This window comes from Dendrobium catenatum, unplaced genomic scaffold (assembly GCF_001605985.2).
Source record: "Dendrobium catenatum unplaced genomic scaffold, ASM160598v2 fragScaff_scaffold_665, whole genome shotgun sequence".
Lineage (NCBI taxonomy): Eukaryota > Viridiplantae > Streptophyta > Magnoliopsida > Asparagales > Orchidaceae > Dendrobium > Dendrobium catenatum.
In genome coordinates this window covers 3,983,273-3,998,863 of record NW_021319127.1, presented here as the reverse complement: position 1 = coordinate 3,998,863, position 15,591 = coordinate 3,983,273, and the positions used below count along the sequence as shown (strand labels likewise).

Genomic DNA, 15,591 nt, shown 5'->3' with positions numbered 1-15,591 from the left:
TGATCGAGCTCTCTTTATTCAATAGTTAGTTAAATATGTTCCTTCTGCAAGCAAACTGTAATGCAATCCCACATAAAAATCTCTGATGTGTTATCCATGACTTGATATGCTGCCAAATTATTTAAGGATTATGCAAATGACCTATAGCAGAAGCTGCATCAGCAGTCTGTCACAGCCCATTAACTAATTCTAATTTTGTGTATAATTAAATGTTCCTATTTCATTTTTTTTACCATTGCATTGTTCATCAATCAGTAAACTTGAATCAGGAATCCACTGTAACAAAGCTGAATAGGGAAGCCCTTTATTTGTGTTATCAGAATGATCCGTTCTTGATTTGGTTGAATAATCCAAAGCGTTGTCTGCAGTGCCAGAGCCACTGCAACCAAGTGATTCTATTTTCTGAGCAGTTTCTAGGTCTGTTATCTGATGATAATCCTGAAACCAAATTCAACAGTTACGGACAACAAGGAGGAATAGAGCAAATATTACTGCAGGAGAAACAACCAAGGATTTTCAAAATATGGATATGCATGTTAAGCAAATCAAAGCCTTAAAAATTGCAACCATGATTAATTAAGCCATCTTATATTTCATTTGGAATAACTTCCTTTTTGTTTATAAAGCAATTTTTTAGTATAAAAATATTTTAGGTTTAGAAAATTTACTTACTAAAAATCTATTTTAAAAAACAGAAAAAAAAAACCGTCTCAAACAAAATGAAGCCTTAAAGTGTAAACATTAGCAAGAGCTTAATAGGATGTTTTTGTGTTATCAGTAAGCTTATTTTGTAATGCAACACAAAAACTTCTCGAGGGTTAAGTGAATTGTAAAATTTTGAGGACGCACATGTCACGTAAAGGGTTTTAGTTTGACTCATATTGACTACAATTTGAGCTTTTTATGTTCTTTGCATTTAATTTTTATCAAAGCCTTTAATTTTTTTTTGAGTTAATATTAGATATTTAAAATACGGAATTATTTCAAAGAGTATTATATAGTAAGAGAATAATATGGAGATTAAGAAGGCAACATTGGGAAATTATACTTAAACCAATAATATGCTGTATCTAAGTACAGAGTTGTTAGAAATTATTAATAGCCAAGTGATCGTGACAGTAAGAAAAATATTAAGATAAATACATGACAAAATTAAAAAAAAAAATAGATGAGAAATGATTATATTAAAAGTTATTTGTTCAATTATTAATTACTATGATAATCCGAGAGAAAAGTAACAAATCACATTCATCCTATTCACTTTGTATGGCATGCATTATTTTCTTTCAAAATTATAATTGAGTTTGGAAAAAATAAAATTAATCTCAACCATACATTGTGAATTGAATGGTCGAGATTGCTAACTTCACCTAAAATTAGGATTTCGGACCAAATATTTGTAAAAATAAGACGATATTATATAAATAGACTCATGCGATTTAAACATATGAAACAAATGATAGAAAATGCATTCATAAGGGTAAATGAAATTATCATTGAAGATTAGGAAGAAAGAGGAGCAAATGAAAGATAACAGGAGCAAACCAACGCCATTGTCGACTCCCGCCAGCTGCCGACCGCCGGCATTGGCCACAACAGCTCGCCGGCCATAAAATTTTACTGCCCGTGTTCCTTAATTCATCTCCCTGATCCTAGCATAACTTTGGTTGCTTTTGGTTCCAAAGATGTCTTTAAAATTATCATACAACTTGCTCTAAGTAAAACATATCTGTGCATTGAAAAACTGCTTTTGACATGTATATAGAACGTGTTCAAGGTAACAGCAAAAAATATTCAATCATCTAACTGAGAAATACCATTATAATCGAATCGTTTTTCAAAAGTAGCAAAATTTATGCTGTTGAAGAAATTGTTAAACATATAAATGATGACTATAACTGGTGAGTTAAATGTAAGGGCAGCAGGAAAAGAAAACTCATTTTCTTTTATTAGATTTCATAAACTCATAATATGTATAAACATAACAATAGAAGATAAAGAAGAACCGTACCTCTAGTAACCTTCTTAAGCGATGAGCTTCATGTTGTTGTGTCTCAGATACTTGAACTTCATTGCATTGCGTCTCAGATAATTTATGCACTTCTCGTACCAAACTTATAACTGAAAGGGATTTTTTTCGCTCCTTCCGTACCTTTTGCCCAAGTACAAATGCATTAACAGAAAGAAGAATGAAATTAGTTGTAAGGGTGCCAAGTTGCCAATATGATATGAACCAATTATAAAAAACACCATTATACAATTGATGATTAAGTTCACAATGCAGTCATCTGTATGATAAACCAAATTTATAACAAAATAATAAAACAAGATAATTCAAATTTTTAAAAAATATAGACCTGCTCCTCTAAATCTTGGATTCGTCTAAGAGAGGCTTGTTCAATAGATGCCCGGCGTTTACACTCATCCTCAAGCATGCCTGTGATTTCATACCTCAATTCAGCCATCGCTTGAATAAGATCTTCTGCTTCTTCCTTTGCCTTCAATTTTTCTTCCTTCAGTTCTTCCTAATACAGCAAATAACAACCTCTAACCAATAAGAGCAGCGCACAAATTCTTGAACAAGTACTGTTGGAATCAAACCTTGAGCTTCTCAACAAGAATCTCAGATTCTTGTATTTCATTTGCCATCTTCCGCATCTCATCCTTCACATTCTCGTCCCAGGCTGTTATGAGAGAAAGTTTTGAAACCAACGGGCACAAAACCTCCTCACAAGGGCTTCAGAAATGGAAATAATAATTACTATGATTAAATGGCGCACAACTAAAGGCATCGTAGCATAACATACATGAAAAAGAAAGGAACGGGTATGCATATGGCTTAAAAGCAATGAAGCACAAGCATCAAAACAACAATAGGTGTTCAATATTTACACGCTGAAGTTACATTTAAACATGTTTATTATCCTAAAAGTGGCCCTGTTTTTCGTATATGAAAGCACACCATTCTTCTTGTTCAAGCATTCCTATGAGTGGAATTTAGCTTTGCGGTACAAACAATCTTTTGCATGGAACTCCCAAAATCATTGCTGGAGCTAGAATATGCTTTAGAATGATAACTAGTGAATGCACTTAAATTATGTCTAAATTATCATGATTCAAGGTGATGGCATAATCATTTTAGTGCCCATGTCAAAAAACTCTCATCATCGCCATCATCATAAACCATCATAAACCTATTTCCAACTATTTGGTCACAGGCCTTATGACTTTACACATCCATTTTCATAACTTCCTGAAAAGTTATCTCTACCTTTTTTTTCTTCCCATGCTTTTTATAATGCCCACACTTTATTCGTGCATCATCTGCTCCCCATTGTATGTATCTAATCCATCAAAGTCTATATCCAAAAATATTTTCTATAAAAGGTTCTACTTTTATAGTCCCGCAATGCACCCATTTCGTAGAGCACCATTTCTAGTTTTATCACACATTTGATACTACCTTATTTTCATCACACCTTAAATTGATGTGTTTGTTGTCAAACACTCAGTGTACTCAAAAGCAATATAACTGCCAAACGCCCAAAGCCCTATGTACTGTTATCAAAAGCACTAGGTTCCCTCAAGGAATTAATGACGGCCTAATATTTAAAGTACTAAGCAACCACTCCCAGATGCTTAACTAACTGAAATAAGGGTTAAAATATATAGTTGCATCATTAATAAGCTTACTCCATTCGTGAGAAATATATTTGAATAGTATAAAATAATAACGATCTTATTAAGCTATTATTGGCAAGATAATGAATTTTCAACTACCATTGCACTCTAATTTTGAAATATTGTGATACGCCTTGGAGATAAAAATAGCAAACAAACAATGGAAAACTACATAAATACTAATATCAATGGCTGATTTTGGATTATAACTTCAATATAAAAAACAAGATACATGTGATCTATAATTCGAGAGATAGATCGACTCTCCCAAACAACCTAGACATCGCTAGGAAGCCCTCACAAAAAAAAAACTACAACAACTTTCAAATAAAATTCTCTATACAAAACATAACATAAACCCTACTACTTATAGCAAATAATAAACAACAAATAACAAAACAACACTCCCCTAATTCCCTCCCAAATCTACTTCTTCAATTAGGAAATATCTCCTAATTAATCTTCTCCATATCAGCCCCCAAATCTACCCTCTTCAATTAGAAAACATCTATAAATCTCCTCCAAATTAGCCCCCAAATCTGACCTCTTTAATTAGGAAATATCTCTTAATTAATCCCCTCCAAATTAGCCCTCTTTCCTTATAAATTTGTCTCTCCTATTTAAATTCAAATAGGAGATCTTTCCCTAATTAATTCCCCTCCTAACATAATGAATTATTTCTTTGTTGGGTCCCACAAGGGGACCATAATCTCCCTGGATTTGGTTCCTGGTTCCAGGTTCCGCTCCCTCCACTGCCAGCTGGGCAGGCCGGTCCAGCCTGCAGCAGTTACATTTTACCAAATAAATTATCTTAAATGAGCAGCCAAAAGAAATGTTTAAATAGCTTAAACAACAAAATTAATTAGATTTTTACAATGTAAAGCCAAGGAATAATCTAATATTTATTGCTATCTATTCCATCTTCATAAACATCTATGCTTTGTCATCCATTAGCGTATGTCTAGCCCTTCACCTTTTGTTTCCTTGGACAAACTCCTAAAATTTGAAGCTCATATACCTACATTTAATCTAACTTGTTTAATAAAGTGCATTCTAATTTCTCCAGCTCTTAATATGCTCTTTACAAATTTCAACTTATCAGTGCCATAAAAATAATTATTCTACAAAAATTGAACTATTGGCGCCCTATCTCACCAATTAAGGAAAGACATGCTTTATTGTTGCTTGTCTAAGCAAAACATAAGGTAAAGGCCCCCGTTTGGAAGATGTGCAAGGAACTATAGCATCAACTTGCCTCACTCAAATAGATAGACATTCATACATTAAAAAGAAATAGTTATTTCACTTAACAAGAGGGCAAGTGCAAACTAGCGGTTAAGTTGCCTCGATCAAGTGTTTAAAAACCAAACCAAATCAATTAGTCTAACAGACCCAACCATGAACTAATTCTCTAACCAATTCGATCCAATACCAAATTGTTTTATGCAGAACCAAGAAAACACATGATGAACTTGAGACTGAATCAGTGAACAGGTGAACCATTGAACTGGTGAACCATTCTTGGCGGTTAAATAGTCTGATTTATTTTATTATCAAATTTTCTATTCAATATCAACATTTATTTTTATCAAACAGCTCAAAATTAATCATAGTGTAAATAACATAAAACCTAAATTTGTTAAATTGTGATAATATCTAAAACAACTACAAAATATTTAAGCAATTCAGCATCAAGCACTATTTTGATACTAACTTTACCTATTTTTACATTTATTTTTAAAGCATAAATTTTCTGATGTTTCAATGGATTATGTTATACAAAAGAAGATATCAGTCAATTAGTCATTTAAATATATAAGATGTTTAAATTTAAAATTATAGAAGATATTTTATGCATATGTCCAACATTTCATAATGTAATTTTTTTTGTTTTTTATCAAATATTTGCATTATTATTATCATATTTTAATAATAACTAAACAAATTTAATATTTATCAAAGTTCAACCTCCTGTTAAATTCCAATTGAAGCTTTTCTTCTTACAGTTAAACATATACGCTCCAAATTTTCAAAACCTTACCCTTAATTAGTGTTTTCAAAGCTAAATACAATGTAATGCATATATATAGCCTAAATAGGCAAAATGAAAGGACGCTTTATAAACTAAAGCATTTATAATTTGCATATCATATATGCATACAATAGTCATTTAATTAGTGACCAATTAGATAATGATTTTCAATATATGATACATTTAGCCATCCGAAAGCATAAAAAATCAAAGAAATGAATAATAAAGTGATAAAGTATACTTAAAAATAAAAAATACTGATGAGATTAAGTGACCAACTAGAGGCCGAGAAACAAAGGGAGAAGCGAGAGTTTCATTGAGAAGCAGTCTCAAAAAGAATCTTGTGAGCGAGAAATTACTAACACCCGAGCATATGATACTCAAAATGCTTTTATCATCCACCATCAGAAGTGAAAGCAATCTCATCACCTAATATTGCTTCTGAAATAAGACGTGTAAAATTGTTTAACAAAATGCTTTATGGGTATTCCTTGGGAGATGGAAATAGAAGAATTTATAGCATTAGTGGTTAGTCCATGATATAATATAAAGTTTTATTAAATATATTGAAAACTAAAAGTAATACCAAAACTTATAAGAATATTCAATTTGTAAGCATTCACCCCAATGCATTATATAATGCCTAGCCTTTTCATTCAAACCAACTTTGGCTCCTTCATTAAACTCGTCAAGATATTGATAGACCATTATCTTATCACCTGCTTAAAATTCCACATATAATTTGTTCTCATCAACAATAGACTCATAATTAACATAATTAACAATCAATTTTTTGAAAATATCTTCATGTAAGCCAAACACATGTAGTGCAAATGATCAAGCAAATTCACTAGGCCTAGAATCAACAAGAAACTTAACCATACCTATATATTTACTAGGTTGAAACTTTATAAGTATTTTAAATGGAATTATGCTTGTAAACATACTAGCAAATGAATTATATATATAAACTCGGTCATAGGCAATATTACATCCTAATCAAAAGCTTACGGATGGTCTTTGTTCATCGATCGTATCGTCGAGATGAAATAGTATGCGATCTAAGTAGTCTTCAACGGAATCTTCAAACTCCCAGTCGGGATCAAAGAAATGCGACTGAAGGATATCAATTTGGCCTTGAGAATCATACGTAAATCTATGATCGACTTCAGGATCGGCCATCACGATCATGGGAGTCTTTTTTGTTGTGACCCTTGGAGGAGCCGGCGGTTAGTAAAGGGAGAAGGGAAGGGAGGAGCCGGCGGTGGGGATTCTCGGGTAGAGGGGAAACGGGAAGGGGCGGTTAGGGTTTAGGGCTAAGGAGGTGGGGAAGAAGTTTTAGAAAATCTGAAATTTACTTCAGAATTTTTCTAAGGGAGGAAAGGGAGTAATTTATACTCCAAACTATTCCCAAAATAGTTCAAGGGGGAGCCGGCGGTTTAGGAGGGGTTTAGGGAGCATTTAATTTGAATTAGGGAATTGATTGGGGAGGGAAAAGGAAAGGCAAGGGGCCGGCCATATGGGGAGGGGAAATAGATGTATAGGTTCAATGTATGTGGGCCCAAAGGAATTAATTATTGATTGGAATCAAATCTGAATTTTAATTTCAGATTTGATTTACATAGGGATGCTTCCTAATTGAGTTTTAACAATAGGAAAGTATTTGAAATTCTAATATGTAATTGAATTCAAATAAGGATACTTTCCTAAATAACAAGGGGTTATTTTAGGAAGGTAATTAAAGCAATTTGAATTTGGAATTCAAATTTTGTGGACAAGGTAGGCTGGCGACTAGGGAGATCTAGGGAGGGGAACCGGCGGTTGGAGGGTGGAGGCCGGTGGCTGGATTGGTGCGGTGGGGTTTTCCGGCGATTTGGAGTGGAGGGGGTCGGTTAAGGAGGAGAATGGAGGGCTGGTGGGTGTTTGGGGAAGGGGTAGTCGGCGGCTTGGCACAAAGGGGAGGGGATGGCCGGTGGCTTGAGGCAAGGGGAGAATCGGACCACGAGCCCGGAGCACCTCTGCGACTGGTGGGTATTGCTTCACCCACACCTTGGGACTTCACCACTCAAGAACTCACAAGCTCAAGAGAAGAAAATCAATTTTTTTGTTAAGCAATCATTAAAAAAAATACAAAGCCTAGGGCCTCTATATATAGGCGTCCACAATGAAGAAAACTCAAAGACAAATATACCCTCCGGGCTATAACTCATTAAACTCCCTCATAGGAGTACAAAGGTCAACTAACACAAATAATGAAAATAATATTAATACAATAACATAAAATAACTCATAAATAGATGTTCCTGATCGTGGTCGTCGATCTGCGATGTCTCCTGTGATAGAACCTTCTACTGATGTCCTCATCACATACTCATAATCAAACATCGTAACCAATATCAGTCGTCGATCTGCGATGTCGTCGATCTGGAATTCAAATTTTGTGGACAAGGTAGGCCGGCGACTAGGGAGATCTAGGGAGGGGAACCGGCGGTTGGAGGGTGGAGGCCGGTGGCTGGATTGGTGCGGTGGGGTTTTCCGGCGATTTAGAGTGGAGGGGGTCGGTTAAGGAGGAGAATGGAGGGCTGGTGGGTGTTTGGGGAAGGGGTAGTCGGCGGCTTGGCACAAAGGGGAGGGGATGGCCGGTGGCTTGAGGCAAGGGGAGAATCGGACCACGAGCCCGGAGCACCTCTGCGACTGGTGGGTATTGCTTCGCCCACACCTTGGGACTTCACCACTTAAGAACTCACAAGCTCAAGAGAAGAAAATCAAAAATTTTGTTAAGCAATCATTAAAAAAAATACAAAGCCTAGGGCCTCTATATATAGGCGTCCACAACGAAGAAAACTCAAAGACAAATATACCCTCCGGGCTATAACTCATTAAACTCCCTCATAGGAGTACAAAGGTCAACTAACACAAATAATGAAAATAATATTAATACAATAACATAAAATAACTCATAAATAGATGCTCCTGATCGTGGTCGTCGATCTGCGATGTCTCCTGTGATAGAACCTTCTACTGATGTCCTCATCACATACTCACAATCAAACATCGTAACCAATATCAGTCAAACTCTTATAAATTGTTTTAATTTGCCTATCAATTTGTGGATGATGAATAATTTAAATTTTTCAATGAGCTTTTTCAAAGAATTGTCATGAAATAAGCCATGAATTTAATAGCTCCTATAGAACACACCAGATTTTTAAGTAAGCTATATAATTTAATTACTTCATGAAAATATAATTTAACTATAGGGGACAACAATAGTTATTAAATGGAATATTAATTGATAGGCAATTAGTTAAAAAAAGTATAGCCAATAAATTTTATCCAATTAAATTCTCCCTTTTTAAGACAGCTGATAATTGGTTTTCATTATAGTACAAAATCACTCAATGAATCAACTATAAAATATAAAAATAGCATGAAAACTTTGAATCTCATGAATATTGATAAGCATTGGTAATATTAATTGTTTTATCTTTATCAAAATTAATAAGTATTACATTACTTAGACAAAACCCAAAATACCATCGATGGTGTAACAAAACAATAGCTTTTTAAATTCATATAATTTTTCAATTTACAATAACTTAAAGATTGTCTTAATATGCATCAAAGACTTACTATTAATCAAAATACAATCAAAGTACACAACCAAAAACTTTCCAAAGAAAATCGAAGAATATGATTTATAAGTCTAATAAAAACTCTATATATGTTAGTCAATCTAAAAAACATCACCAAAGATTCATATAATCCATATTTAGTCTTGAATATAACTTTACATCACCTCCCTATAGTATTTTTAATTGATGATACTCCCTTCTTAGATCAATTTTAAAAAATTTAGTAGTTCCATTCATCATATATGACATGTCGTGCAATCTAGGTATAGAAAATCAATATTTAATAAAAAAATCTTATTAATTGTTATATTGTCCACACATATTATCCAACTACCATCTTCTCAAGTGTAAGTGATGTATGGTTGTAGTGGTGACTGATAGCAATAGTTGGCACTGATCAGCAGTGATGGTAGCCAACGATTGTAACAGCCACCTAAGCGTCAACAGCCGACAATCGTGATGGCCGATAGTGATGATGGCAACAAAATGGCCAACAAGGCCATGACAGGTCAATTGATAAGATGGATGCAGATAATGTTGGTAGCAACAGAGGCCAACGGTGGTGGACGCAACAAGGTGACGGTGGTGCGCAACGCAGGATGGTTGAGACTTCATGTTTTGAAAATAACAAAAATACTAAAAGTTGTTTTGAAAGGTTTTAAGAATAATTTAATTTTTTTAAACAAAAAATATTTTTTTTTTCTAAAACAAAAAGAGCTTCAAAAACACTAACAAATAAGTTTTTTTTTAAAAAAAAGTGATGCCCAACAAGTCCCAAGTTTTTTACTTTCTTGGAAATCGTAAAAAATGTACTGCAGCCATTGCTTATTGGTTAGTCTAAAACACTTTTCATTTTTCAGGAGGCAGAATCAGGCATCACAACAGTTTAGATTGCACTTCAAAGCAATAAAACCACGTGACAACTCACTTTGCATGTAGTAGGGTGATTTCACTATTCTCAGATAATGCATCACTTAAGCAAATGAATATAACGTACTATTTACAAATTGAAGCTAGCAGGTCATTAATAATGAGGTAATACATGGGAATTTTTGGACATAGAAGTATTCTAGTTGGTCCACATTTAACTTGAATATTTAATGCAAAAGGCAGAAAGGCTTTTTTGACAACTTTAAATTTCATTAGATTTTAAGGAAATTATCTTTAGAAGACTACTCATGACTTGCCGGGTTGGACAGTGGCCTATAAGTCTCTTAAGAACAATGTGGTCTCTGGTCTAATTCATAAGAACATTAGTGCCAACCCAGTCAAATTTAGAAAGGATTCAACCTGCGCTGCTTTTTAAATCGTTTAAATAAGACCCAGTCAAGAGTATGTTTCTATATCAACAGTTTGTCAAAGCAATTTCTCATTAATCCATAAATTCTCCCTGCCATACATGTCGCCAATTTGTTTATGGACTATTTGACGAGATCAATGGCCACATGCAAGCATTCCAGTCAACTGAAATCTTAGTAGAATCCAAAAGATAAGTACTTATGGTTATCATTAGTAGACTACAAGTAAACCATGTTGTAAACAAATGAAAGAGAAGCTGACATGATTCAGCACAAGAAAATTTTGAAGAACGGTTAACTTACCAAATTCTACTTAATGAAGAATGCTTCTCTTTTAGTCCAGAAGATAAGTTATCATGAGACTCTCCATGAATGCTAGAACTTGTCCTGCTAATTTCCTTGAAGCAGTTATATAGGTGCGCTTCAACTTTACAATGCAATCCTTTAAATTTTCTCTCAGATACCTCTAATTTTATTTTTAACCGATTATTTTCCATCTCAAGAAAGCTAATGGTATCCTGTGATTCATGTAGCTGAATTTCATATTCCTTCAAGAGTTCATACATCTTAGCTTTGTCTTGAACCATCTGCTGGTTCAAACTTTCAGCTTGAAAGCATCTCTCCTCCAAATCTATCATATCAAGTCGCAGACTCTCTATCTCACATTGAGATTCCAAAGCAGCAGATGATATGGCGGCTTCAAGCTCCTCCATCTGCATTGCATAATTTTTGAAATCATCGTCTTTGCTTTTTATTTCCTGTGTCAATTGAAGGCATTTTTCATCAGACTGCACAAGTTCCTCAGTCAATAGCCTTAGTTTATCCTTCAACATTCCCACCCCTGCAAGCTTCAGTTCTAAGCTGTGAACATTCTCACCCATACAATTTGCCTCAATGCTACGCAATCCTAACTGATCCTGAAGGTATCCTGCAATGGAAGATATAAGCAGTTCTAAGACATGAATAAAGTATAGAAGTATTAAAAGGATAGTGCAGCAAAAAAAATTTATTTGAAAATATTTCATAACAAAAAGTTGAGATATAAGATTATTGCTTGGACGGAGCAAATGTAATAAAGATGAAAATGCCATTGTGCCAGATGGAAGACAAGCAAACATGACTTTTACCTATTTCAAGAGAGCAGTTCTTTAGCTCCTTTTCTAGTTCCTTAATATATTTCTTGTCATTCAGACGAGATTCTGATGAGGTTGACCAATCTGACTCCATTTCTATATTAGCAAAATATAAATAAAATCAATATGGATTTTAATAATAGGCTTTCATGACCTTAAACGCTATCTGCAGTCACTACATAGCATACAGTGCCTTTTTCCTTTAAAAGAATGACAATTTTTAGCATCTATTATTTGCATTGGTAAGGGAATAAGAGAAAGGTAAATTTCAAACAAATACAGAAATTTATGCAACACATTCTTTTTCTACAACCAATTGATCTCATGAACAGCTATAGCTAAGACATGCCTTGAGTTCTGAGTTACTCGTCAAAATCAGCAGAGGTCTTAGCTTCTAGGACAAGCACTAAAATCTAACCACTGGGATAGTAATATATTACATAAACCCAAACTTAAGGCACAACGAACACCAACCAACTACAATAGTTCTAAATTTCTGAGGCAAGTCATCAATGAACTAATCAAATAGCCATTAAGTCTATGACTCTATTGCTTTGTTTGGATTGAAGGAATGAAGATATTTAAATGAAATCCTAGCAGTTTGTTGGTTGATTATGAATCTATATTGACTAAGGCTTCGTTTCGGACAGCTTTATTATTGCTTCTTAAAGCAGTTTTTTATAACAAAAATTAAATTTTTTGTACTAGGAAGCTGTTTTAAAAAGCAATAAAAAAGCTGTCCCAAACGAAGCCTAATTTGAACTTTTCAACCACTTTTTCACTTACTTTCACTTAAATCCCCCACATCCAAACACGACCTAAAATACTCTAAGAGGTTGTTTGGTTGGCTAAAAAAAGAATGCAATATAAAGTAAATACAATGTATTTAGAATACTTTAGAACTATTTGGTTGTCTGTAAAGTAAATGCATGGGAAATGTTTTTCTTGTTTGATGAGGTATATGCAGTGTAAAGTAAAAGCAGAGTATTTTTAATTATTTTGTTTTGTTTGGTATGATATGCAGTAGTATCAAATGCACTATACTATTGAAATGGAATGACAACTATTCAATGTTTTAACATAAGATATTTATTATTTGAACAATATGAAAATTTCATATATTAGAGCACTTCAAAATGGAAATCAAGCACTTGAAAATGAGCAATTATACCTAGAGTAAATTTAATATTGCTACAAACATACTCAGTATTACCATTAATGTTTCATAAATCAAAATTACATTTGAAGACACCACAACTAAAAATGTTTATATATGTAATACAAAACAACTACAAAAATATCTAGCCATTACAACTCAAAGTTCTAGCATTTTCCACAACATAAGTCATTTTCCTAGCTCTTTACACATCCATCTGGCCTTCGATTTCATAGGTTTTGAGAGGAATGATTGTATCATTGTTGGAGTGAGAAATCAATCAAAATTTATATTGTGACAAAACTTCCAATAAATCAAACGAGTGAGGTTAAACAACTATCAATTATATTCTTTTACTACTTCCATTACCGTTTTCCTTTCATTCACATTCTAACAATATCTTCAAAACAAACAGTGTATATAGAATTCTCCGTCCCAGAAATGGTTTCTCTAGCCCAGTTTTAAAAGTCGACCTCTGGGAAGCCAAACTGACCCACGCCGCAAAGAACAATAGATAATATCGCCATGGAATTCAAAAATCGAATAGGTCCATCGCCATGGAATTCAAAAATCGAAAAGGCTCAATTAATCATCTTGCTCAATCGATGCTATTTCAGTAACCCTATCCATGATTCTCTCGCTCCTTGGAAGGCTAGAATGCTCAAAACAATGCCAAATAAAGGAAGATAATCATCCAGATCACTCTTTATATTCATCGCCATGGCTGAATGTGGTAAAATAACAAACAAATCGGAAAATGGAAAGTTCAGAAAGATTTATTAAAATATTTGGAAGGCAGTTGTCGTCAAATAAGAAACCTGGAAAGGCCGCTATATGTGTCGCAGCCGAGACTTGCGAAATACTTAGATCGTGACCTGCAGTGGAAGGAAGAAGAAGTGTCGCGGGTGAGACACTTACGGGTGTGAAGATCGTCAACAGTTGCTCGATACGGGCTGCGAAGATAGTCAAGGCGCTCGATTTCGCGGAAGGGCGAGGAGATGGCTTCGCGAGGGGAAGGAAGACGCTGCGGGAGCCAACCCGGAACTCACCCTTTGACCCGATCCGAACCTAACCATTTTTTTTTAAAACGGGTCACTTGTTTCGGATCCTAACCAGACCCATTTTAGATCCGGATCGATATGACACACCAATCCGTTGTCATCTTTACTTCCAATCTAACAAAAAATGGCAAGCTGCCGACCCCACAGGAAGGAATGTTGTCGAAGGTGGCATTGGTTGGAGAAGGGTTTCACAATCGTCGTCTAATCATGTCCGTTTACAATTTCTAATGTTATTTCACAACAAAAAAATCTGGATACTACGTAGGTATCTAAACAAACTGAAGAAGACACTTCATAGAAATATAAATATGCTAAGGACATCTCACCTGCTAGACTGCCTATGTTCTATTTCAAAGCGTATATATATATGCATATATTAATAAAGAAATATTTATTGAATAACAAAAATAGGTTACAACAACCAAGGGCCAACAACCTAAGAAAAAAACAGTAAAATCTCAGAAAAGTCAGACAGAGCAAAGTAATGAGCGGGAGGGGACTTAGGAATGGAGGCCCCCAGCACCAGCCTAGCAGTCAAGTCGGACCATCCGTAGGTGATAGTATACGATCGCATTTCAATATCCAAAGCCGAGGCATCTAGGTTGCCAGCTAGTTAGGCCAACTAGGGGAAGCAGGGGCCTCCTCATCATTGTCTATCAAAACACCAAAAGCCACCGACTGAACCTCTAAAACCAAATCACAAACACTATTTCTTCTTGCATTTTCTTCTTTGCTTATTAACACTCGCATTAATAACACCATGAACAGCAAAGTGGTCCTTCTCAAAATCATGATAATCAGATTCTTCCCCACTAGAAGGAGAAGAAAAAGAATATTCTAAAATTAACCAATCAATTTGAACCAAAATAAAAATTTTCCCAGACTTCACCACTTGCTTTTTCATTTTAACATCAGACAAAATCGAAATAGGGATATTAACAAAATTAATATTGTCATTTATGCAGCATTAGAAATCATCTCCAATTGAGCATGAACCTGATTATCCAACACCAAATTAATTGAAGAGGCATCGTCCCGATTGACGTGAGCCATAGGGGGAGGTTCATATAAATGTGAGTATCATTGATGAGGGTCAATCTATGTCTAGATTATCAATGTTTAATGCACGAGGTCAACCATCAAGCATTTGCACATAACGATATCTTATTGATAAGGAGAAGAGCTACATATTGTACACCCTCCTTAATTGCTAAGAAGTTGAGCCCTATTTGGAGTAAGCTATTTCTATCTTTGATGGATCTTGCTCAGCAGTGAGCTTCCTCCTACGGTCTAGCTAACACAACCATTTCGCATGATGTTATAAATTCTTTGACAATATGAGCAACATCTATGATTTTTTAAAAAATAAATAGTCAAACTTTCCAAATTAATTCAAGTCGTGGTACGTGCTAAATTAACATGTAATTTTTACCTCTCTCTTTTTTCTTTTTCTTTTTTTTTTGGAAAAGATTTAGCATATTAGGCACTAATAACTCCAAAGTATTTTTTTTAGATCCAATATAGTTCATAGAAAAATATAAAAATCTTTTTAAGGAAATGAATTAAATAAATAAATAAAGAGCAGTGAGAGAGAG

At 34.4% G+C, this 15,591-nt stretch overlaps 1 protein-coding gene across 7 annotated transcripts; it reads right to left on the bottom strand.

Moving 5' to 3' along the window:
* Positions 1–2: 2 nt before the first annotated feature.
* On the bottom strand, positions 3–14,007 carry LOC110092827 (centrosomal protein of 128 kDa-like). 7 transcript variants are annotated; one of them, XM_028695680.1, is made up of 8 exons: positions 13,754–14,007; positions 11,774–11,875; positions 10,950–11,574; positions 2,602–2,737; positions 2,358–2,525; positions 2,012–2,152; positions 234–438; positions 3–141 (listed from the first exon to the last, which is right to left on the bottom strand). In XM_028695680.1, the coding sequence occupies exons 2-8, from the start codon at positions 11,871–11,873 to the stop codon at positions 122–124; spliced, it is 1,395 nt and encodes a 464-aa protein (XP_028551513.1). In that variant the 5' UTR covers positions 11,874–11,875; positions 13,754–14,007; the 3' UTR covers positions 3–121. The 7 variants fall into 7 exon arrangements, 6 of the variants coding, with proteins under 6 accessions (XP_028551513.1, XP_020673167.1, XP_020673168.1 ...); XR_003701066.1 differs by lacking the exon at positions 3–141 and adding an exon at positions 1,546–1,729 and having other exon boundaries at positions 303–438; XM_020817508.2 differs by lacking the exon at positions 3–141 and having other exon boundaries at positions 152–438.
* Between the last annotated feature and the right edge of the window lie 1,584 nt (positions 14,008–15,591).

What these genes read in the sequence shown, in the direction of transcription:
- LOC110092827 (XM_020817508.2), bottom strand. Translation starts at nt 11,873, where the DNA reads ATGGAGTCAGATTGGTCAACCTCATCAGAATCTCGTCTGAATGACAAG. An exon ending in TCTTCATTAAGTAGAATTTG is followed by an intron (nt 2,738 to 10,949) that starts GTAAGTTAACCG and finishes CCATTTCTGAAG; the next exon opens with CCCTTGTGAGGAGGTTTTGT. An exon ending in GCTTAAGAAGGTTACTAGAG is followed by an intron (nt 439 to 2,011) that starts GTACGGTTCTTC and finishes ATTTGGTTTCAG; the next exon opens with GATTATCATCAGATAACAGA.